Source organism: Paramormyrops kingsleyae, chromosome 21 (genome assembly GCF_048594095.1).
Source record: "Paramormyrops kingsleyae isolate MSU_618 chromosome 21, PKINGS_0.4, whole genome shotgun sequence".
Lineage (NCBI taxonomy): Eukaryota > Metazoa > Chordata > Actinopteri > Osteoglossiformes > Mormyridae > Paramormyrops > Paramormyrops kingsleyae.
The window spans coordinates 3,179,696-3,204,786 of record NC_132817.1 but is presented as its reverse complement, the minus strand read 5'-3'; the positions used below and the strand labels follow the sequence as shown (position 1 = coordinate 3,204,786).

Here is a 25,091-nt window from a genome sequence, read left to right as displayed (position 1 = left end):
TATGGTGGTTCTTTGCGTTCCCTAAGAGTGCCTAACCGATTTCTTGCCTTAAAGCCATCCGGGTCTGAGAGCTAAAAGTCTGTCGAGCTTCCCATTTTCGAACACCCCTCCCCCCCCGATGGTTTTAATGCTTGGGGCTGTGTTTTGAGAGGGTGCCTTTGTGTGCTGTGGGGTTGGCGGGGGCTTCCCGGGCCCGGCTCGTCCGTATCCTCCAGCAGTCGGTTCCAATCCGCTCTCTCTTCCCAGGAGGCCATAATCACCGGGCTGCTCGCCGAAACATCCTACTCGGTGACGGTGGCTGCCTACACCACCAAGGGGGACGGAGCCCGTAGCAAGGCCAAGACAGTGAAGACCACTGGGGCAGGTATACCTCGCGTGGAGTGGGGGGGGTGGCAGAGGAGCAGCCAGTAAATTTGGGCTCGGCTGCTCCAGCTCCAGGCGCTAACCCATCCTCTTCCCCTCAGTTCCTGGCAAGCCCACCATGCTGATCAGCACGACCATCGGCAACACGGCCCTGATCCAGTGGCAGCCGCCCAAGGAGATGGTGGGCGAGCTCATGGGATACCAGCTGCAGTACAAGCGGGACGAGGAGGAGGCCTACACCGTCAAAGACTTCCGGAGGACTGACGACCACTACACCGTCACCGGCCTGCACAAGGGTGCCACCTACATCTTCAAGTTGTCCGCCAAGAATCGCGCGGGCACCGGCGAGGAGTACGTGAAGGAGATCAGCACGCCGGACGACATGCCGAGCGGCTTCCCGCAGAACCTGCGCGTGGTAGGCCTCACCACCACCACCACCAAACTGGCCTGGGACCCACCCCTGCTCTCTGAGCGCAACGGGCGCATCGTGCAGTACCTGGTGGTCTACCGGGACATCAACAGCCAGCAGAACAGCACCAACAGCACCACCGAGACCCAGATGACTCTGCACGGCCTAAAGCCCGAGACCACCTACGACATCCGTGTGCGGGCCTTCACCGTCAAGGGTGGGGGGCCCATCAGCCCCAGCATCCAGAGCCGCACCATGTCCACCACGCCAGGTCAGAGAGTAGGAGAACATCGGGCCCATGTTTACTGGTCCGCCTGCCTGTGCCGAGACACAGCTCCACTCTTGAACCCTGGACGATTTTATCCCTAAGACGTTCTCAGCGATTTCCATCTCATGCCTGTACACACACACCCCCTAGCACAGCTAACATGAAAGACACCCAGGAACACACACACACACACACACACACACACGAACGCACGCACACACTCAGGAACAGGTGGGCTTCAGAATGGATCTTCTTAGAGTAGATGGAACTGCAGCAACGGTGGCCAGATGTCCGTCTTCCACCGAGGCGTGGAACCGACCCCATGTCCTTCCGGCTCCGCCATTCTGGGCGCATCCACTGCCGCTGTTTAGGCTTTGCTGGCACGGCTGCTCTCGTCGCAGTGTGACATGCTAATAGCTGATAGATTTAGCAGAAACTGGCTAATCGCATTACGCGCTGTTTATATCGCCATCAGCATGGGGTCGCGGCTCCCCCCCCTCCATTCCTGCACGCACGCCGGTCCGGGGGCTATTTGCGTGTTATCACAGTGCTCACATCTTCATTTTCGAGGGTTTTTCAGGAGTAATCCATGTTAAAAGCCTCTTATTCTTTCCATGTCAGATTTTTTATGCAATTCAAAGCATTTTGGAGGCTGTTGAGTTTTATGTGTGTAATGGGGTGTAATGGCGTACGGAGGCCGTTTTGTACTGCTACCACAGAGGTGGAACCAGCTTCCACACCCACACTCATGCCCGCTCTGTGTCCTTCCACAGCCTTCGCCTCGAACTTCGCTGTGAAGGCCGTGATGAAGACGTCGGTGCTGCTCGCCTGGGACGTCCCTGAGAACTACAAGTCCCAGCTGCCCTTTAAGGTAAGGAGGGTGCTCCCAGAAACAGGAAGTCAAGCCGATCGCCGAGACTGAGGCCATTAGGAAAAAAAAAAAATCAAGAAGTACCAGATGCGGAGAGACGGTTTCGGAATTGATATTGGTGCCACGAGCAGCACTCGCTTGCTGTATGCGAGACACCATCCGGCTGGGAATTTCCATGAGGGACACGGGCTACAGGATCCTCGGGTTAATTCCCACCGACACCGTCGGGTGGCTCGTTCCGCAGATGATGTAGAGTTTAAGGAGCTGCTTAGTGTATAACGCGGATAATTAACTCATTACACGGAAGCCTTTGGCTAATTGCTAAATTGTTCCTAGCCCTCAACTAGACAGAAGCTTTTCCTTCATAATAATATTCACATTTTTGCAGTAATTACTATGTTGGATTGTTTGGAATGATTGCAGCTGTGACTTTGTGTCGAGATGAAGGTGGGGTGACTATGCTGAGGTCACGTGGCGAGGTGTTAAGATCTGAAAGGAAACTTTTGCTCTGCGGCAACCAGCCGGACAACCGTCCGGAAAGAGTCGGGCTGGTGTCTCAGAGTGACCGGGTTCGTTTTGTGGCATGGCCTCATAAGCGGATGAGGGGGGTGAGTCCAACAGGGATCTCGACTGGCTGTGAGGTGATCGCTAAGCTGCCTACCCCCCTCCCCCCCCCCATAGATCCTCTATAACCAGCAGAGTGTGGAGGTCCAAGGCAACCTGAAGAGGAAGCTGATCACCAAGCTGCAGCCGAACACCAACTACTCCTTCGTGCTGATGAGCCGCGGCAACAGTGCGGGGGGGCTGCAGCAGCAGGTCTCCATCCGTACGTCCCCCGACATGCTGAAGAGCAAACCGGTGCTATACAACCGCAGCCAGGAGGAGGCCGGCAAGCTCACCATCACCCTGCCCCACGTGCAGACCAAGGCTGCCATCAGGTCAGCCCCCGCCACACACCTGCCGGCTCCGCCTCTTCTCTGGGGGCGGGGAAGGACACCGTGTCTGAGGCCGGAAGGTCGTCGGTTCGAATCCCAGGGTCAGGAGAGTGATGTCACCACTGGGCCCATGAGCGAGGCCCCTAACCCCCAATCGCTCCAGGGATTGTCTGACCCTGTTTTCTCAAAATGACAATAATAAAACATGTACCTCACTTTGGATATAAGCATCTGCTAAATAAATAAAATATAAAATCTGTCCCTGCAAAAGGTTCCAAAGCCTCACACAGTCAGGGGCTGTTACAGGATTAATTGGAGCTCAGCAGCGCGAGCGCAGGGGCACTGAATGCCTTTTTGCTCCTCCTGCCCCCGTTTGGCTTGCTGGGCTGGCCTCTGCCATCATAACCACCCCCCCCAGTTAAAACTCTCCGCTCTGGTCACATTGGGGCCATTTTTAAGGTTCAGCTCTGTAATCGTGCATAAAGGTCACGAGTCTCACCTTTAAACCTTCAGTTCGCACTGTGGGCATTTATTAATGGAATTGGAGCCGCAAAGTCTAATTTCAGAGCGATTGTGTGTGTGGGGGGTGCTGGCTAATGTCTGGCTTGGTTTTGGGAAACGCTGTGAAAATCTGCTTTTCCTCACTCATCCCTCCATCCTGTGGCAGTCCTTGACCTGTCCAGCTGGGGGAGGGGCCGCAAGAGCTGGCTTTCCTATTGGTGGGATGGTGGTTGGGGGAGGGGCAGCCGGACATCTCTGCACTGGCAGACATCACTTCCCGGGTCATGGTCGCCCCGGACTGGGGGGGTGGAGGCTGCAGATTGGCAGCGTGCCTCCGGATAGATGATGAAGCAGCCCAGGGGGTCGGATTTGGCTCTCACCGCGGTTCATTATGTTCGTCTGCAGGTGGTACTACATCGTGGTGGTGCCCATCGCTCACGCGGCGACCCGCCACATGGAGAACCCGGACGACATGGACCTGGATGAGGTAAGCAGCCCCCGCCTCACTGGAAGGGTTACCCCCCCACCCCCAGCACTTTAGCTGCTTTAGCACCTCCTAAATAAGGAACATGTGTGTGGCCAGCAGGGGGCCTCGCGTAAAAACCCTGTCACTGTGGCTACCCAGCATGCCCACAGGCCTGAAACCCACTACTGGCTGGTGGACCAGTCCTTCAGAACCAGCACATGGCTCAGAGTTACGTGTCAATGTGCTTTGCGTTTTGATTTATGAGACTGCTGTATGTGAGGCTTCTCTTGGCAATCCCGGAGCCTCACCCCCCCCCAGCAGAGAGCCATTTATGAGCAGCATGTAAAACAGACAGATGTGGATCCAGAGTGGTTCTGTCATAAATGGGCCTCTGTTCCGCTCGGCCTTGAGAGCGGCTGCGTCCCGGAGGACCAGGTGTCTCTGGAATTGGCTGCAGAGACGGAGTGTGAAATGAAAAGCCGCCCAGTCAGCCCCAAAAACAGCCCCCACTGCGGCACCCCCGCACGCCATCGCCCCCAGGAGACGGGCATTTAATAACAGGCTCGCTCTCTCAGCACCTGGGTCTCTGTGGCTCAATGCGGCTGCTCGGCTTCAGGGGTTTCTGCAGCGTTCTGCCATGGGGGGGCCCAAAGCCTCGGTGTTCCTCTTCCTGTCTGGGGGAGGGTCTTCCCCGTGCTCATCTTACCCTCTTCCTGTCTGGGGGAGGGTCTTCCCCGTGCTCATCTCACCCTCTTCCTGTCTGGGGGAGGGTCTTCCCCGTGCTCATCCCACCCTCTTCCTGTCTAGGGGAGGGTCTTCCCCATGCACATCCCACCCTTTTCTTGTCTAGGGGAGGGTCTTCCCCATGTTCATCCCACCCTCTTCCTGTCTGGGGGAGGGTCTTCCCCGTGCTCATCTCACCCTCTTCCTGTCTGGGGGAGGGTCTTCCCTGTGCTTATCCTGCCCGTCCTGTTCTTGACAGCTACTGGAGGTCGGCGAGGACGGTGGTTTGCGGAGACGTCGCCGTCAGGTGGATTCGGCCAAGCCCCACATCGCCGCCAAGTTGGAGACCCTCCCGGAGACCTTCACGCTGGGCGATGAGAAGTACTACAACGGCTTCTACAACAAGCCCCTCTCCAGCCACCAGCAGTACCAGTGCTTTGTGCTCGCGGCGCTGAAGGACCAGGACTCAGTAAGTGCAGCTCCCTCCGGTGGCCAGGCCATGTTGCCGACCTTCACAGCTCCGTCATTCTGAACCGGGGTCAGGCACAATGCGACACGGGAAGCTGCACACTCGAGCAGAAAGGGGCCGCCCAGCCGCGGGAATTAATGATGACACAACATTTCGCTGGTCGTGCTGTCGGGCAGATTGGCTAATAAATGGGACGGTGGAGCATTACCCTCTGCCGCATCCCGTGACCTGCAGGTGCCCGTGCCCGTGCCCGCATGCGTGACGCGGTCGTGTTAAAATGCTGACGCCGCGTTCTCCCTGTCCTCCCGCTCGCACCGCAATAGGCTGAAAGTTACGGGAAGTGAGGGTCAATTGGGTGGGACGCCCTCCATCTTATGAATATCGATGGTCCCCCTCACTCCCTCAGGCCTTTCGTATGATTCTGAGATGGCCTGTTTTCGGGCAGACCTGTCTGCAAGCTCAGAACCGTGTAGCGTTAATCATGCCGGCCGCTTGTCTGGTGTAAGGGTCGCGACCCCATCTCTGCACTTCTGCTGTCTGTCCCTCTGGTTTGCCCCCGGGGTAAGCGTCCACCCCACTGTCTCCCTGGCGCCGACACCAGGCCGCTCCCGATGAGGACTCCGGGGGAGTCTGGCGGGTTCACTACGGCACTGTGACTTTGGGCTTTGTTGCCGGTCCTGTGACCATGTGAGAACGATGACAGAGGCAGATTTGGGTCTGGGTCAGTGCGGCGGGTGGGACCATGATTTACAGGGCGGGGCTAAGAGAGAAAGGCAGCTTTTTATGCCTAAGGAGGGATATGAGACTGACAAACGAGGGAGAGAGAAGGTGGGGCGGGGGGTGATGAAACCGCGGCTCCCTCTCTCTACGTCCCTCCATCTCTCCCTCTCTCTCTCTTTCTCTCGTCTCATCTCTCTCTCTCTGCACTCTCCCCCTCTCTTTTGCCATCTTTCCCACCTTCCATCTCTCCTTCCATCTCCTTCACCATCTTTCCTCGTCTTTCTCTATCCCTCTCCATCAGTCTCTGTCTCTTTCTCTCCCCCATATCTCTCCCTACTTCTCCTCCATCTCTTCCTCCCTTCCTCTCTGTCTCCCACGTCTCTCTCCCTGCCCCCCCCCCCCCACACACACACACACACACACATTGACACAGCACAGCCCGACTGTCAGCACACCCTGAAGCAGACGCATTACGCCGCCACTGAAGGGTGACTCTGTGCCACAAAGCACCTCTCCATTGATCAGCCTGGTCCTCCATGAATTTTTCAGCGCCTGTTTCGCCTCCTTGCTGCTCTGATGAAGCGCTGATCTCCGACTCTCTCATTATGTACTCAGACTTGGGAATACGAGGCAGGGATACATCCCCCCCCCAGCCGGGCCCCAAACAGAGCCCGTACGCATGCATCCCCCAGCAAACCCATCCTGTCCCCCTGACTGGTGTGAGACACACCCAGCTGTTCGTGAAACACTAATGGTCAGCCACAGACGTGCAGTGAGCGTGCGCGTGTGTGGGGTCATTTGTCTGTTCGGGCTTGTCTTGGTCAGGCAGGGTGCCCGTTCACCATGCAGTGACACTCTCTGGCCAGTTACTTGCTGAAATACACCTACTCTGCCAGGAACGCACAAGTTGATGGGGGGGTCACATTACCACACTGCCATGAACTACCACCACCAGGTCATATATATGAAATTCTTTCAGACTGAATGAAATATCCTTCACCTCTCACATGTCGGTTCACGCAATAGTTGACAAGGTAAGCTGCAGGTGGTAAATTCTCCTATATCATTAAGTCGCATGTCAGAATCTGGGGCTGTTTCTCTGCTCGAACCTAGGACATGGAGGCTGGATCATTCTGGAAGACCATAATGACGGTTTGGTTGCTGTTGTAACTGATGAAAGAATAAAATGTGCGAATGGAGTGATGGAAGCAGGAGGAAGTGGAGGGAAGGCAGGCAGTACAGAGCGCCAGGACAGGCTGATCATGTCGCCTCTGCCTCAACATCACCTCCATCCCCAGGTAGAATCTGCCATGTCACTCCTACAGAGGGGGGACCAGACAGGGTGAGGGGGGACTGGACCACGTGGGACAACCCGGTCCGGACACAACTGTGAGCTGGAGAGATAAAAGTGAAATTACAGCCGGCAGATCGCAGAGATAAAGCGCAAATGTGCAGCATGATTTCCTTAAGGTGCCGTAAACGTCCGCTCCGGTCACCGGTGAATTAAGGCCACTGCGGACACATAGCGGAGATTCGTGTTATCAAAGCTGACTTTGACGCCGTAAATGATCACCCTTCGGAGGCACTGGCGAGCCCAGAGGCCTCCACACATTCATGCCATGTAATTTGCCTCTTGAAACCCCGGTCACACCGTTTTTGAGCACTCAGAGTTTTCAGTTCCATGTCGAACACGCCAACTTTACCGCTCCTCCCCCCCCCCCCCCCCCCCGCCCACCCTTTCAAAGTCATTCCAAGGTTCTCCAGAGCTGCTAGCATACCTTAGCCTTGCTGGGTCTGGCTACCCTTATGCTTTATTAGCAGCATGGCTAATTTGCTGCTGGCTCTGTTTTGGCGTGCCTCTGTGACACTGAGGTCTTCCACAAAGGTCAGATCAGCCCTGCCCCCCCACTAACCCCCCTCCCCCATCTCCCCATAGAAGACGTTTGTGGCCAGCCCCTACTCGGAGCCCATCAAGGTGAGCTCACACGTGTCGGCGTCCATCGAGGAGCAGCCTGAGATGCTGTGGGTGATGGGCCCTGTCCTGGCCGTCGTGCTCATCGTCATTATTGTCATCGCCATCCTGCTCTTCAAGAGGTGAGGACCGCCTAAACCCCCCCCCCCCCTTCCTGCCCCCACCAACCCCAGTTGTGACAGCCGTCGCTCTGCTGGGACCCGCCCCCTTATCCGCTACGAGCAGCCGGTCACAACCATCCGCCTCTGACATTTAAAGAATTCATTTTCCGCGGTGTGTCATGCTGCCCCCTAGGGGGCCATCTAGCTGGTGGGGGTGGGGGGGGGGTGCTGTACACATCTCAGAGCCCGTGGCAAGCAGCCGTCGGACTGCATCACACACACATCGGATTGTGAGTCCCCACTGGGTCAGACGCGGAGACCGGCTCCGTCCCGGGTGTCCGGCCGCTTGGGGCCATCGTGCTGGGGATAGAGAGGGTATCCCTGATGCATCGCAGCGCCTGCCACAGCATGGAATCCACTCTAGAAGTTACTGTGCCCCGCCGGCTCCCATCGAGCCGATCCGCCGGTAGCTGAAGCCGGGGGGGGGTGTGTAATGGATCACACTGGGGCTGCCCCAGATTCCGGCACTGCGGCGCATCCTCCTCCATCTGCTGTCCTGAGAGTGTCCATCTTCTCCGGGAAACAAAAAAAACACTCATTCCAAGGAAAAAAAATGTGTTCATACAGCTTTCAGTGTTAAGGTTCCTTGCAAGAAGCGTATCTGCTGCCAAGGTTGGACATGAAGAGGCGTTTACTGTACGTGTCACAGAGAGTTCAGTCCTCCCTCCGGCACTGAGTGCCATAGCCCCTTCCCATTTCAGCCACTGCTCTTCCCGTGACTGATGCCTTTGCGTGACAGTGCATTTGGTAAGCCATCAAACGGCACAGCCTTCCGGAACCTCCTACAGCAGCTTAGTCCCCTTCGACCCCTTCGGCTGCAACTGTAGCAGGTCTTGTTAGGGCCTGGTACCATGACACCCCAACTGCTAAGCCGTGTGAAGGATCAGTGGAGAGCCGATCCGCTCCTCACGTTGCTCTCACTGCTGCCAGCACCTGAACACACCACTGTCTGGACAGAAGCCCCTTCCTGCCATGTCTCCTCCAGGAACCTAGGTGGCACCTGTGAGGCTAATCACCCGCTGTCTCACTCTTTTTTTTGTTTCCCTCCTCCCTGCCTTCTCTGGACACAGCAAAGAAGAAAGGTGGGTGTCGCTCTCACACGCCCCCTCATGGCTGAACACTGCCCTGCAGTCAGTGTTGCCATGATTGGTTCGCCGTGTGTTGGTTTTGAGTTGGTGTGCAGCCTGTTAATTTGTCATGTGTCTCTCACCGTCTTCTCCCTCTACCACTTGCTCTCCATCATGCTATGTTAAAAAAAAAAAAAAGAAAAAACATTCACTGACCACAGAAATGCAAATGTGGCACTGAGGTCATCTCTATAAGCACGGGGGGGAGGGGGCTGGGGTGGGCATGAGCCGTGGCTCCTTGCGGCCACCTTGCCCCGTATCTGCCCCCGGATCTTAATACTCCCGTCTGAAGGTAAATGCCGACTAGGCAGCTGTTGAATGTGACTCGATTTGAATGTCAAAGCTGACATTTTCCCAGCTGAACCTCTTTCAAACACGGCTGAGATTAGCTGAGGCCTTTGTTCTCCTGTTTTTCTCACCCGGCCTGAAGCCTCCATCCAGTCTGCCATCGCCGCCGGAGACTGATGCAAACGCAGGGGGGCTAGTGTGGGCCGCGGATAGACGCTAGGGGGGTTACTGACACCCTGGTCTAGGCCTCGGCCCACCCCGGCACATGTCCACATTTGGAGACCCCCAAAGAGTCTGTCCGGAAGACCTGTTACAAGGCCTGCAAATGGAATGCAATAGAATGTGAAATTCCACCATGCCTGTCTGACACTCCTGTACCCCCCCCCACCCCACCATGGGGGAGCCAGTATCCCGGATCGCACCTGCACCTCATGGTGGGCCCAGCGGCTGCGTAATTAGCGATCCAGCTAACCTGCTAATCATGCCGCGGTCTGTTTGCCCCCAGACCTGAGCCAGCAAAATGACACGTTTTGCACTAGAGCGCCCCCTATCTTTGACATGGAGTTGCTCGCGGTCTCAGACCCACAGTCTGGGCCTCCTTCCAGGCTTGGCACCGCTACTGTGACGCACCTCTGCATGTTTCTCATGTTGTCTAATTCATTACAGAATGTGTACTTTGCATGTAATTGTAGAGTAATTACCCGATGCTTCGCCAAAGCATTACCATTACCAGCTTAACCAGTCACTGTAGTTCAGGTTAAGGACCTAGTTCATGGTTGCTATGGCAGGACTCATCCTGGTACTTGAGCTGATGACCTTAACCACTAACCACAGTGACCTTAACCACACCGCTGCTCCACTGTGTGGTGCTTTCGATCATGACCAGACATCATCTGTGTCCCTCAAGCTTCATCTGCTCAATCTCCTGCATGATGTGCCCGTTCTCACGCTTTCTCCCCCACTCCCCCACAGGAAACGGGCCTCCCCCTCCCCCAAGGACGAGCACCCCGCTGGCGTGAAGGACTGCCTGCTGGCTCACTCCTCAGACCCCGTGGAGATGAGACGTCTTAACTACCAGACCCCAGGTAACCCCCCGCTGCCCCCCACAGAGATGAGGCATCTTAAGTACCAGACCCCAGGTAACCTCCACTCTGTGTCTGGGGGGGTTCACTGTTCCCACTTAAAGGTCCCCGGCCCTGGTGTCCTTCTCATGACCATGTAAATACACTTTTCTGTACACTGATATGTATATGAGCTTAGTTAAATGGGGGGGGGGGTTCGGAAAGGTCCTCTCGGGGCTCACAAAGCCGGCCTGAGGCCCAGAATGAGGGCACAGCACAGCTGGCCCCGAGCCTGATCGCCTGCTCACCCAGCAGAATCATGCAGGGGACCGATTCTGTCCCTTCCACTCAGTGACTTCTAGAATGTTCTTTTTATAAATGGCTGCATAGCAGCACAGAGATAACTGCACTTGAGACACCCCCCGCCCCGAATCTGGACTCCAGTTGCTGCCTTTCCTTCCCAGAATTCTTTGTGTTAGTTCCAGCACCCGATAGGCCTGACCTGTACTGGGGAGGTAAGAAGCGACTTGCTGGCGGTTTCCTGTGACACCGACCAGCAGCATTTTATCTTCCTTAGGTGATTAGGGGTCTTGCTTTCAGAAGCGATTCCCGTAGTCCCGCGCTGCCCGCGAATACAGCTGCTACATCTCGGGGCCGAGCATCAACCCCTTCCCCCCCCCCCCCCAAGAGCACGGCTGTTGCCTTTTTAAATGTAAATAAGCTGATAGTCTCTCTCTTCCTGGCCTCAAGGTGACAGAGGAGGTGGGTAATGGCGTTTAAAAGGAGATGTTAGTCACTGTTCCTCTACTCTGTCCTTCTGCTATGATGCATAACCGTCTGAGGTAATTAAAGATATTAATTCTTGGGCATCTGTGCTCCATCTCTTTGAACCTGGAGGAGGAATTAAAAAGGCTGGCCCACAGGAGGCACTGTGCTACATGGTGCGTTCTCTGCACAGATTGCATTGTGGGAAGGGTCTCCTCCACCACCTCCTTCTCATTGGCTCCCGTTAAAAAAGAAAAGCTGTCAAGGAGGAAAAAGGCTTTAAGAACTTGGTTAAAATATGCATGTGCTTTTTTGGAGCATGTCTGATTAAATACCCCATGTTAGACGTGAGGCTTTGAAATGCATGCTGTTTCTTTGCTGGGTTTTTTTTTTTGGTCTTTGTTCTGGAGGAGCTTCTTTGAACGTCCACCAGGGGGCACCCATCTGACAGAGCGTCAGGGTGCTGGCGTGTCCTATTGCAGTCTTGCACACATCCGATGACCTTGACTGAAGACCGTAGCGGTCATTGCTCCGGCTCCCTCAACTGTCTGCCAAGACGCTCGAGGCCGAGAGAGATCGATGTACTCTTCAATTCCTAGGATGATTCCGGGGATTTTACTGAATGCGAGCATGGCGGGTTGTATCCTGGGCTCAGGAGTGTGCAGCTTCTTCAAGGCAAAGAGGGTGATGTTCGGGTGCCGGTGCAGATCACTGATGGCAACTGAAGGTGGCTCCACTTCTCCGTGTCCCACTCGCAGCTTCCTGCAGTGCCACTGGCCCCTGTCCTGTCTTTCTCTCTATCTTTTCTTCCGGAAGGGATAATGCTGTCTTAACCCTCTCTCGGTGCTTCTTGATAGCAGATTTATTCCTCCCCCCGTCTTTTTTCCACAGGTCCCAGTGCCCCCAGTTGCCCGAACACTCAAAGTTAGTTTCCACTACTGCTGTGTGTTTGGTCCACATCTGGCTCTATCCGTCCATCTCTCTCTCTCTCTCTCTCTCTCTCTCTCTCTCTTTCTCTCTCACACACACTCACACATCCCCTGCTTTCCCCTTTCCCAGTCCATACTCCCTCAGTGCCTCACCAGAATCACGTCCGCCCCAAGCCTGCCGCAAATGCTCTGTCTTCTCCGGCTTCTCCGGCATGGGCGTGGCCACTGCAGACACTGTCTCGCTTCCATTTCCCAGGCTGGCTCTCACAACTGTTTCTGCCCGGGAAAGCGAGCGATTGGCCGTGTCCGCTCTGGGGGAGCGAGTCTGAGGGGGCAGGATTTCATTTGAGTCTGAACATGGAATAACAAACTGGTCGCAGCGTGCGGATCGCGGCCCGTACGCTAAGATAAGCCACGCCGTGCTCGAGAGCCCGCCAGCTGCATCATCCATCTGCTCTGAATGGCTCGAGACACACTTTCCTTGTGAAATCAGAACTGAATTTTTGTTTGATAGAGAGCAATGGGGATGTGAGCTTTAGCCCAGGCCTCAGTGGCCGGTACCACTGCGTAACAGCACTGCTGTGTCCGATTTAACAGCTTGCAGTCTGTTAGGGTTTGGTGCTGCCAAAATGACTGAACCAGGCTATCAGGGGAGTCCAGCAATGTGTGTTTGTGTGTGTTTCCACTAAACCTGCATCTCATAGGATAGACACTCATCATCCATTGCAGGTCCTTCACCTCATCAACATGCCGCACACTGTCAGTCCTTTTCAAGTGTAAGTTCATGCCCGGGAGGTCAGGGAATTTGGGCTTGTAACTTAGTCACAAATGACCAATGAATTCAGTAGCACCGAAGTTGACAGACTGGCACCACATATCAGACTCATCAGCGCCCCTCAGTGGAAATGCTGGGAAATGCATCACCTCCCTCCAGCCAGGAACAGTTATGGCAACCAGACTGAGAATGGGATCGTGGACCGCACTGCCATTTTTGTTTTTGTGGTTTTCATTCTTGGGCTGTTCTTGTGTGGTCCCTTCGCCCCCCCACCCCCACCCCCAACGTCTTGGGTGGACCTTTGGAGGGTTGAGCTTTGTTGCCAACTGTGAGCATGTCAGTACGCTCATACACATTGCTGGTGTGTGTGCCAGTTATGCGCAGCATGATGACGTCATCAGTCTGCGTCAGCTTTCTCTATCTCTTGCTTTGCCCACACTGCATCGTCTCTCTGGGAGGCCTCATTGCTGTTTGTATACCAGGGAGTCTGTGTATGTCAGCTCTTACCCACCCGCGCTCAGCCGGCTCATTCTGATTGTGTCCCTTGACTCTCCCCCAGGCATGAGAGAGCACCCACCGATCTCCATAAGTGAACTGGCCGACCACATCGAGCGACTCAAAGCCAACGACGGCCTTCGGTTCTCACAGGAATATGAGGTAAGGGGGAGATGTGGAGGGGCTGGTGGTCCATTGATGTCACGCTGTGTGTTGGCCAATCAACATGCACTTTCACACGTGTCCAGCCTGGCTGCTGAAGGACCTCGAGCTGACCGGTCCCCTAGCGCCGCTGGGCTGGCTGCCGCTTTCGCTGCCGTTAGCGCCGAGCACCAGAGGGCCATCTGTTATCAGCACATTAAGGGCAGGAGTTGCACAGCTGAGACCGTAATCCTGTGGAAATGCTCTTAGTGATGGAGAACATAAAACCACCCCAAAGAGCAACTGGGAGTGACGGAAGGGGGCAGGTCAGGAGAAAAGGAGGGCAGCGAAGGGGCAGCTGGGGGTAAAGGAAGGGTGTATGTATTTATTATAACTGCAAAAGGGGCCAGGGAAAGCCAAGTCCCCAGATCTAAAAGCAGTGCGGTGTCCCAACCTAACTATTGGGCAGTGGCCACACTTTGGCTGTGGTCCTTGTTGCCTTTAATTCTGAGTATCAGCTGACCCCTGCTGCAGTCATACTTTTTGGGTGGGTGGGAGAAGGTGGCAGATACTGTTTCATCTAGGAAGCCCAACCTGGGATTATCGGTTGATGCTCTCCTACAAAGGTGGGAAATTAGCATTTATAGTGGCATGTTCTTGGGGGGGGGGGGGGGTTTAGTGGGAGGTGGGAGGATTTCCATCTGTGTAAATGCCAGGGGGGGTGGCGGCATTAATTATAGCATCACATGAAGAGGTTTCTCAGCACGTGGGTCTGGTTTTTTTTAAGCTTTCATCCCGCTTGTGCTATACCTGCTTCCCCCGTCACTGTCTGACAGTTTCCTAGTGATTTATGGGCCTTTTCTTTACTACCATTACATTTCAGTCAAAAAGCTAAGTGTGTTAGCTGGTGTCTTCTGCTCTCGTGCACATCACAGCAGAACATGTCCCAGCCGTGCGAGCTTCATGAGCAATTTGGGCGTTCCATTCGCAAGCCAGTTTCAGACAGCCATCTTCCAACCCGATGAGGGTCTGTTTGGACCCATCACCAGTAACACCCAGAGCTTCCCACACCGGACCAGTTTCCCTAAATAACTGTCATTTAGTGGGAGCAGAGCAGACAGAGCAATCAGTATTTTGGTGACAGGAGCCAGGGCTCGCACCCAGGCATGCCGTCAGCCTGCAGAACCTGTCAGCCTGCAGATGCAACGGCTCGACTAGCCGACCTATCAGACAGGAGTAGCTATAGCCCCTCTGCCACGGCCGGTTTGGAGTATGGCACGGGTTCGCTGCTGCAAGGATTGTAGTGGTTCTTGCTCAGATCTGGGAGGTATTCCTGGTCCCTGCAGATGGTGGACTGCTTCTTGCACATTTTCCCAGCATGGAAAAATCCCACCCTGTGTAAATTGCAGGTGTTTGTTCTCCCACTATGGTGCAGGGCAGCCTGGTCCTGCAACGGTGTGTGCCAGGAGTTTCTCAGTCGATGTTCAGGATACTGTTACCATCGTGTGGAGCGGGACTGGTGGGGGGATAATGGTGGTCTTTACACGGGTGCCTCACAGCCATACAGCTTAGACCCAGGACAGACTGAATCTGGTCACCATTCCAGACACTTTGAGCTGTTGGAATAAGCATACCCGCCTTATTGACACTGATTACAGTGCCTGATTTCCCCACTCTGAGCCAGACGTTGTCTGAATAGGTGCATTCAGTGCACTGTGGGCCCCACCGACAGGTTGGGTACAATGCTGGGATGTCTTTGCAGGAATTTGCAACAATGGATTCCAAGTAACATCTGGAGCATGGGGGTAAATGTTGAGTAGCATGCAACTGTGTGATGCTTCTGATCGATGCTGCGATATGACCCGTGGTGTCCAAATGGGGAGCAATGGAGAACCCCCACCGCAGATCAACTGCGAAAATGTGAGGGAAATTAGGACCTCAGTCATCAGCACTGGAGGAGGGAAGCATTAGCTTGAGCTGTAAACATGGAAGGGAACACCACAGAGATGACAAGGAGATTGTGAAAATGGGCACAACTCTGGCTCTCTTACACATGCTACACCTCTCGGACCAATGAGACACAACGCAAATACCAATGCCATCTTCCTAGGATTTGGAGAGATTTTTATCCGGCCAAGAAATGTCTGTTTCTTTTCAGAATGTAGCTGAGGTATTAATCCAAAGCTCTTGAAACATGTTTCCTAAACGCGTCGATGTTTCTTCTGTATACTGACGTGAGCATTTGTTAATGTATCAGGGGATGAGAGCATTAAAATGGTTGCCGCCTTGGCTGTGCGGGGGTTGAGTGTGCACTCTTGCTGAGGGCTTCTTGTCACGGAAGTGGCATCTCCTACTCACCGTCTTGTTTCTGCCAACAAATGATGTCGCCAAAGCTTTAGCAGGGCTCCTGAACCAGACTGCTGGGACTCTGCCTTAAGCATCTATAATAAGCAGTCTTGCCTCACCTCAAGCCCAAAATGAATTAGGCAGAGCCATACCAAAACAACATTCGAGGGAAGCTAGGCTAGCTACGGTTGATTTTCATTAAAATTTCTTTGAGAGGATATACCGTGTATCGGTTTGTGCTTTTCAGTCATCTTGGCACAGCAGAGAAGCTGAGACGTACCAACATGTTTAACCCACGGTGCCCTTGACCTGTGCCCTGCCTCACATATCCCCCTGGTGCAAATCTTTGCTCTTTGTGCCTTAGAAATGTGTCAAGGCGCCAGGTCTCAGGTGTTAGTTAGATTTAAAAATACACAGAGTGTACGCTCTCGCCATCTGCTCGACCTGCCGCACGCTTGTTTTCATACATCCGTCATGGTGCAGATCTCTGTAAGTGGGAGTACTGGCTAAAAAGAGCGTCCGGCCAATCCCGGGTGTCCTCTGATGGACAGGCCAAGGGGAGGAAAAATGGGGATGATATGAATGAGAAGGTGACCTCGGCTTCTCTCAGGACACCTGACAGCAGCGGGTTCCTCAAGCTGGCCCCCGGCTGTGCTGGGAAACATAGACCCTGCATAGGGAAAGGAGAATACCCATTCACACTTGCGGACTTGTTGTGCTATGTTGGATTTGTAAATGGTTTTTTTTATATAGTAAGTTTGCCTTTCATTAGAGCAAGAAGGAGTGGAGGTGCTTTCTTAAAGGAAAAGGGAGAAGGTTCCCAGGGCACCAATGGAGAACCTGGCATTTTCCATTAAAGAGTAACAAAAGAACAAACCATCAGGACTAATAGCCATCATCAGGAAGGTTAGAGAGATGGGCTCAAGTGGCCGGCAGGAAGAAGCTCTGATGATTGACCTGCATGGCATTATATCAGTGGGATACTCTGGGGAAGGAGTTTCTGTCTGACTTCCATGTCCTCCAGCTTGCTTTTATCATCTCTTTAATTTCCTTCTCTCTACCACAACTCAGTGTACCTGGAGTTGGTCAGCAAATGCAACATGCAAATGACCGATGTCTATGAAACACAGAAATTTGGTTGGTTGGTTTAATTTGGTTTAATTTGCCTACACATTCATAGGTCATGTTAATCTACACCTGAAGAGATACCATGCAGCATTAATAACGTGCCCCAGGCCCAACTACAGTATATGTGTGAGGCCTCTAAAGCCCACTTCCTCTCTTCCCTGTCTTTCTATCTCAGTCTATAGACCCTGGCCAGCAGTTCACGTGGGAGAACTCTAACCTCGAGGTGAACAAGCCAAAGAACCGCTATGCAAATGTCATTGCATATGACCACTCTCGAGTCATCCTCAGCTCCATCGATGGTGAGTATGCTTATGGCAAGTGGCCTAAATGGCTCCCTCAAAATGCCACTGGCCAATGAGGTCCTTCCATGATCTCAGTCAACTGGGAGATGAAGCTTATCGGATGTTTCATTCAAGGTAGGGGGTGATGTCACAGAGTGTCTCTGCTTCTCAGGTGTGCCAGGAAGCGACTACATCAACGCCAACTATATTGATGGCTACCGCAAGCAGAATGCCTACATCGCTACACAGGGCCCACTGCCCGAGACTCTGAGCGACTTCTGGAGGATGGTGTGGGAACAGAGGTCTGCCACAATCGTGATGATGACCCGATTAGAAGAAAAGTCCAGGGTGAGTACCCATCATGCACTTTTCACTCCTCCATAGCTTTGCCTGGGGAATATCTTGCAGTAATATCTGCAGACAGACTGACTGTGTAGCTCAGAGGGTTAGACATCTGTGCTAAAGTCTAGAAGGCTTTGGGCCCTGGAACAAGAACATTAACCCCACGTGCTCCAGGGACATTTCCTAATCCTGCTCTCAGACCCCAGGCTTTTCTTACTTGATCATGATTTTGGATGAAAGTCTCTGCTGAGTAAATATAATCTTATTTTGTACATCAGACCCACACAACTCGCTATGCAAGGTTGGATAATGCATCATACTGCATCAGCAAGTCTCTCTTCAATACCACAGAAATGTGATGTGTAACTTAGGAGTCCCACTTGCTTGGTCATCCGGGGACTTCCTTGTTCCCAGACAGATGATAGACATGAGGTCAGATTGGAGACAGGAATAGATTAAACGGCAAATCAGTAATTCATCAAGAATGAAAACGGCAGCAAAGTGTCAGTTAGCCATCTTGAGGAACCCATAGCCATGGCAGCACTGGGGTTGAGCTGGGATAATTATCCCTGGCTGTGTAGTGACGTTAGACGACAAAAGTTGGCACCACAGCTGATGTGTTTTAGCCCAATGACATTCTCAACCCACTGGCATGCTGGAAAGAGTGTACCCTCACTGCCAACACCTGGTACATGATGCAGAGGACTGGAGGGCCGTGATCCGCTCCATTTTTACTGCTGTGACAACTCAGAGTGATGAAGCAAGTATCGTGTCTGGGGGATGGGGAGGAATACTCAGATTGTATCCAAGAGCGGATTGCTTGTACTGACGTCACCGTCGCTCTGCTACAGCACTTACATACTCCATGGTTGATTCCCATGTTATGTAAATGTGCTTTGCTTCAGCTTCACAATTCAGGACACTGAATTTTTTTATCGTGATTTGCCAAATGAAGAGGCAGGTCGAGAGGCGAGGCATGGATAGAGAAAGAAGCAAGGTGCAGGGTAGGGGTGTGGCCTGGTCTGCATTTCACCCCAAGGTGCTGATGATCCCACTGTAGTCTCATTTGAACTGTAACATACTGTATGTCTCGGTTTGTGTGAGCAGTTCAGCAGTGGCTCTTTCTGTATTCCAAAGCAGGCCTGGAAGCTGAGAAATGCAATAGCACATTTATATTTCACACAAATAGTTTTCTCCAATGGAGGACGCCATTGCTTGGGTGACCTCCACCTGGCACCCGCCACATGCAGCTCTGTGTCACAGTCACTCTGGGTTTTGCAAGCGGATGGGGGGGGGCTATCTGCTGAGGAATTATGGGAGCAGGTGGCGGCCTGGTACGGTGCTGACGGTCCACTTCTCATGACCTTGTGTGTGTTCTTGAGTGGTTTGCTTTCGCTACATGGCTTCCATGCGCACCTAAGGCCCTGGAGAGGCCAACATGTGGAAGGGGCAAGTAGAGGTTGTGGGGCATCCAAAGGCCTGCAATCCCCTCCTCTGTGGGGGGGGGGGGGGGGTTGCGTAGCATGATGCCCCCATCTGCTAATCTCCTAGGCCTTACTGAGGACCTGCCAGCTTTCTGTACTCTGTCCCAAACTCGGGAATGCAGACAGCAGAGTATAAGTTCAGTCAGTCTTAGTTGGCCTCTGTCAGCCTTAGTCAGTCTCAGTCAGCGTTGGTCAATCTCAGTCAGCCTTGGTCTGCATATAAAGAGACCTGGCACCAAAAAACCCTCAAGCTCCCCCACATTTCACTGACAGTCTACATGTCCTGCAGGTTAAGTGTGACCAGTACTGGCCAACCCGAGGCCCGGAGACCTATGGCATGATCCAGGTGACCATGCTGGATACGGTGGAGCTGGCCACCTACAGTGTACGCACCTTCGCCCTCTACAAGGTAGGAGTCCCGCCAGCCACAATCTGGGTAGGGCAGGACGGCTCCAGGCTCTTTAAATGCCCTGAAAGCAATATCACTCTAGGCCCAGTGTCCTGTGGGCATTAAAGTTCTAATACTGTACTTTCTCAAGTTATGCTTGAAAGCATTGAAGGACTTCTCCATGGTGCAGCAGGGATGTGGTGGTTAAGGACTTGGTTATGGTTCTCGAGTAAGGCGGGGAGGGGTCGTGGCTTTGCCTCTTGGCCGCTGTGCTTTATATCAGCCGTCTCAGTACACTTCCGGCTGTTTAAAATTGAAAGCCCAGTGCCTTTTGCAAAGTGCATAAATAATGTAAGTGTTGACGGCAGGAGGGAGGGATGGGAGGGGGCATGCTGCCTTGGACCCCTGTGGTCCCATCATCCGCTCCCACTGCATGCCTCATGTCGCTGCCACTAATGTGGAGTGATCCTGGCATACACACTTCACTCCCTGGGGCCCAAACACAGGCAGCAGCAGGCTCCTCTGTGCTAGTCCATTGTCCCTGAAAGCAAGTTGCTCTTCCACCTCCTCACATAGAATGGCTCCAGTGAGAAGAGGGAGGTCCGGCAATTTCAGTTTGTGGCCTGGCCAGACCACGGCGTTCCAGAGTACCCTACACCCATCCTGGCCTTCCTGCGCCGTGTCAAGTCATGCAACCCGCCAGATGCCGGCCCCATGGTGGTGCACTGCAGGTAGTCCTCTCTCCTTCACACAGGGAGATGTTGTACTGTAGTTCGGTGATGTACTCTGGTTGGAGAGAGTTGATGTCATGGTGTCTTTGCTCCCCCAGCGCTGGTGTGGGTCGCACAGGCTGCCTGATCGTCATCGAGGCCATGCTGGAACGCATGAAGCACGAGAAGAGCGTGGACATCTATGGCCACGTGACATGCATGCGTGCCCAGCGCAACTACATGGTGCAGACGGAGGACCAATACATCTTCATTCATGAGGCGCTGCTGGAGGCTGCCACCTGCGGCAACACTGAAGTCCCCGCCCGCAACCTCTACTCCCACATCCAGAAGCTCACCCAGGTCTCGATTGGGGAGACAGTCACCGCCATGGAGCTGGAGTTCAAGGTAGGCGAGATATCCTCAGCCCCTGGGCTGGTTAGTTAGACCATGTGTGTTTAGAACTTTTGGTCTTTTTTATTTCACCGGCTAACCTCGCCATAATTAATGTGTTCACTTGCTTACTATGTTATCAACAAACTCATAATTATTATTTTTTTATGAACTCTTCTGTGTATGGATCCTAACAGTAGGGGGCAGCATTGTGACTAATGAAATCAATTAAATTAAATCAGTTTATCAGTTTAGTTCTTGAACTGGTAGTGCTTAATGTAACTACATTTCTTTTTATCTCCATGTACGATAACTTAAAACAAATAAGTGTAATTAAGTGTTGCCAAAAACAGTAAAGAGGAGTTCTAGCAGCATGGTCTGCGGCATGTTGTGTGGTGTGCAAAGGCAGATAGTGGGTGTAATCCTGATCGGAGAAGCAGCATGACTGCATCGGCTCAGAAACCCCGCCTCTCTCTGGGGGAGGGACCGTGTCCGTGGAGAGGTTCTCCGAGGATGAGCGATCCATCCATCAGGCTAGGTGTGAGATGAGGGGGGAGGCTGGGGAGGCGGACAGCCCAGCAGATAAACCCCCCGGAGGTCTGGGGAAGGGGGGGGGTGGTCAAGCTGTCACCCCATTGGCCTGTGCTGCAGTCCATCAACACACCACTATAATCCTTTCTGGACATAGAGGGGGTTTGCTCAACATCCAAAATTATAGGGATCAAATTTGTTTTGCATGATGGGTGAGTGTAAATCCAAAGAGAAAGGAGAACTGCCAGCAAGCTACAGATCCAATTGGCTAGCAGGGCTGTTTACGAGCAGGCTGCAGATCCGATTGGCTGGCCAGGCTGTGTAGGAGCAAGCTGCAGATACAATTGGCTGGCTGGGTTGTATAGGAGCAGGTTGCAGATCTGATTGGCTGGCCAGGCTGTGTAGGAGCAAGCTGCAGATGCAATTGGCTGGCTGGGTTGTATAGGAGCAGGTTGCAGATCTGATTGGCTGGCTGGGCTGTATAGAAGCAGGCTGCAGATCCGATTAGCTGGCCTTTTTTGATGTCATCAGCCATGCACTTTTGCTATAGTACAATCACGTTTTGGCCCAGGCAGCAGGCATGTGCGTATCGCAGTGTGTCTGAGGGGTATGTGAAAGGCCCAAGAACTAAACCGCCTGCCCACATGTGCGTGTCGACTGTGTCCGCTTAGCCAGAATCCATTTTCTAATGACGCAGTGTTGTAAACCAATGAGTGCAGGATTTCGTGGCAAGGTAGAGCTCTGGGTTTTAGCCGGAGTGGTGGGTGACATTCGAGCTCTGAGGATCGTATACAAAGTTCGGAATAATCGCCCAAGCCGCCGCCAAACCCCCCCCCCCCCCCAGGTCAGCACTAAATCTCACCTGGCTGTGTCCTGCTCGCCCCCACAGAGACTGGCCAACTCCAAAGCACACACCTCCAGGTTCATCAGTGCAAACCTTCCCTGCAACAAGTTCAAGAACCGGCTGGTGAACATCATGCCGTTTGAGTCGACTCGGGTGTGCCTGCAGCCCATTCGCGGGGTGGAGGGCTCCGACTACATCAATGCCAGCTACATCGACGGTTACAGGTATGGTGCGGGGGTGGGCTGGGGTGAAGGCATCAGATGGCAGCTAATTGAATACGCTGATTAACTGTGCTATGTTAGCAGTTAGGGATATCTTGGTGCCTCCGGTGACCAGCGACGGGCTCTGTCTGCTCCACACCATGGTTCTACCAAACCGCCAGATGGGGCCACTTTCATCATCTCACAGGGGGGCAGTTTTCATTGTCCAGGGCAAAATGAAACGTCTAATAGCCCCAAATACAGCGAGCTGCCTCCCAGCCACATAAAGGGCCGCTGCTCCACACCGAATGCAAAAGAGCCAGTCCTGACCCCCCCCCCCCCCCCCTTTATTAAAACGTGAGCACCTAAAGGGGCCCCAGTGCAGCAATAGTTTAATCACCTGCTTCATACATGGATGATGCCCCCCCTCCTGCCTCCTGCATCATACTCCTCAGCACAGGAAACCCCTACCCCCTTCCCTCCCCCATGTGTTCCAGTTAATGACATATATCTCACCCACAAATCTTTCCGAACCGAGATGTTTGGTGGCCCAGCTTTGGGTTCTGTCTGAAACTCCACTGCACTTTCAGGCACGGTAATTAGTGGAGAAGGACGGAGGCGGACCGGGTCCTCCCTGGCAGACCTCCCATCTGGCCGTCTGTGCGCCTGCGTGTTTGCACGCAGCCGTCCGTGCTCTGCATCACATAACACGCAGGCAGACCTGCGCAGTGACGGGGTCAGGCATTTTTAAAGGGAGGCGAGGAAAAAGTAAAAAATGGGGGGAGATAATCCTCCAGCATTTCCTGATGGCTGCTCGTGGTCCTTCAGCGCTGGAGAGTTATTAGCCCGTGCTGACAGGCAGCGGGCGGAGCAGACTTGCTGGTGCCGCTTTGTGCTGAGAAGGCCCCACAGCTACCTTTAATCTCCAGGCTGCACGTTGGCCGCCCCGCAGCACCTTCATTAAGGTTCCTTCACTGCCTTACCGAGGAGAAGAGCAACCGTTCTTCTCTTCTGTGGGGACACACTTCCCTCTGGTGGCAGCGACTAGAAACTGCACTTGGCATCAGGAAAAGGGGAGGGCGTGGTGGAATATGTTGGTCCAGGAAATGCTATTTCAGAGCTTTAGTGCAGCTTCGGTTGTAAAATGCACCATACTGTGTTGGCTCTCAGCAAAGGGCATCTGTTCACGCTGTGGGCTGTGTAGTGATTATGAATATGGTATTGGAACATGAAGGTTGATGGTTCAAGTCCAAGTAGGGGTGTTGCTGTTGAACCCCAAGCCATCATCTCTTGCCAGGGAGGACTGAAAGGCCTCCATTCCCTGACTCTGCCATTCCCTGCATCTTCAGGCAGCAGAAGGCCTACATCGCCACACAGGGCCCCCTGGCAGAGACCACTGAGGACTTCTGGAGGATGCTTTGGGAGCACAATTCCACCATCGTGGTGATGTTGACCAAGCTGAGGGAGATGGGCCGAGTAAGATCTGGCAGGGTCATGGACATTCTGCAATTATGATATTAATATTTAACACACACTAGCTCATTGCTAATGGTCAGTGCTCACGCTGGCTCAGTGCTAACGGTCAGTGCTCACATTAGCTCAGTGCTAACAGTCGGTGTTCACGCTAGCTCAGTGCTAATAGTCAGTGCTCACACTAGCTCAGTGCTAATGGTCATGCTCACGCAAGCTCAGTGCTAATGGTTATGCACACGTTAGCTCTGTGCTAACGGTCGGTGCTCACACTAGCTCAGTATTAACGGTCAGTGCTCACGCTGGCTCAGTGCTAATGGTCGGTGCTCACACTTGCACATTGTTAATGGACAGTGCTCACGCCAGCTCAGTGCTAACACTCGGTGCCCACGCTAGCACATTGTTAATGGTCAGTGCTCACACTAGCTCAGTGCTAATGGTCATGCTCACGCTAGCTCAGTGCTAATGGTCGATGCTCACATTAGTTCAGTGCTAATGGTCATACTCACGCTAGCTTAGTGCTAATGGTCGGTGCTCACGCTAACTCAGTGCTAATAATCATTCTCATGCTAGCTCAGTGCTAATAGTTGGTGCTCACACAATTCCAGCATCGTGGTGATGTTGGCCAAGCTGAGGGAGATGGCTCGAGTGAGTGGATCTGGCAGGGTTATGGCCATTCTGCAATCATGATATTTATATTTAACTTACAATAGCTCATTGTTTATGGTCAGTGCTCACACTAGCTCAGTGCTAATGGTCATGCTCATATTTGTTCAGTGCTAATACTTCAAACATGTGTTACTACATGGTAAACTGTACTGATGTGTGGCAGAGAAATGCTCATTGTTCATCCCACTTTGTGCTCTTGCAGGAGAAGTGCCATCAGTACTGGCCCGCAGAGCGCTCTGCCCGCTACCAATACTTCGTGGTGGACCCCATGGCAGAGTACAACATGCCCCAGTACATCCTGAGAGAGTTCAAGGTCACTGATGCCAGGGTAGGTGGTGCCAGAGCCTCCCTTCCTGCTGGTGTCCGTATGTGTACGCCGACGCCGTTTAGCTACTTGGAAGCGTTGCATTTTCCCATAGTATGTAGTGAGCATGACATCAGTGTGTTTTGATTAGCGGTAGGCGGCTCAGTTCTTTTCCACAGGAAACTGGGTTCCACTCCACCTTGATCAGGCAGCGGCTCCTTTAGCTTTACGGAGTGAGTTATGCAGCAGCCCGGCTCAGTGGGACGCCCTTGCCTGTGTGTGACTGTTGCATGTATCTCTTGGGAATATGATGGCGGTTCCTGTTCTTAGATGCAGGTTCTTCACCGGCGCAGGTTCCCTGTCGACGAGCTGCCATTTAGTTTGGTATTTAAACAAAAGATCAGCCTGACATTTTCTCCTCCTGGCTACATTTATTCTTTGCCTTCTGCCCCTGTGGTTATTTCCCAGATTTTGGCAGCATTTGGGAGGCCGAATGGGCAGCAGGCGAGCCGGAAGGCACCGGAAAGCTGGCCATAAGCCTTACATAAAGAGATGGTTCACTTAA

General features: G+C 53.3%; 1 protein-coding gene across 24 annotated transcripts in view; it reads left to right on the top strand.

Moving 5' to 3' along the window:
* The window catches only part of LOC111846029 (protein tyrosine phosphatase receptor type F), a 120,711-nt gene that overhangs the window by 93,034 nt on the left and 2,586 nt on the right, over positions 1-25,091 (top strand). For 13 of the 24 annotated variants that reach the window (XM_072704273.1, XM_072704282.1, XM_072704278.1 and 10 more), the window contains 18 exons: positions 247-364; positions 465-1,043; positions 1,814-1,911; positions 2,593-2,849; positions 3,753-3,834; positions 4,796-5,005; positions 7,662-7,819; positions 10,246-10,358; positions 11,991-12,023; positions 13,363-13,460; positions 17,089-17,212; positions 17,367-17,542; positions 19,310-19,429; positions 19,985-20,139; positions 20,238-20,523; positions 21,929-22,107; positions 23,433-23,559; positions 24,425-24,550. In XM_072704273.1, the coding sequence (XP_072560374.1) occupies positions 247-364; positions 465-1,043; positions 1,814-1,911; positions 2,593-2,849; positions 3,753-3,834; positions 4,796-5,005; positions 7,662-7,819; positions 10,246-10,358; positions 11,991-12,023; positions 13,363-13,460; positions 17,089-17,212; positions 17,367-17,542; positions 19,310-19,429; positions 19,985-20,139; positions 20,238-20,523; positions 21,929-22,107; positions 23,433-23,559; positions 24,425-24,550 (3,039 nt within the window). The remainder of the gene's footprint in view (positions 1-246; positions 365-464; positions 1,044-1,813; positions 1,912-2,592; positions 2,850-3,752; positions 3,835-4,795; positions 5,006-7,661; positions 7,820-10,245; positions 10,359-11,990; positions 12,024-13,362; positions 13,461-17,088; positions 17,213-17,366; positions 17,543-19,309; positions 19,430-19,984; positions 20,140-20,237; positions 20,524-21,928; positions 22,108-23,432; positions 23,560-24,424; positions 24,551-25,091) is intronic. The other 11 variants (XM_072704284.1, XM_072704283.1, XM_072704292.1 and 8 more) reach the window with 3 other exon arrangements.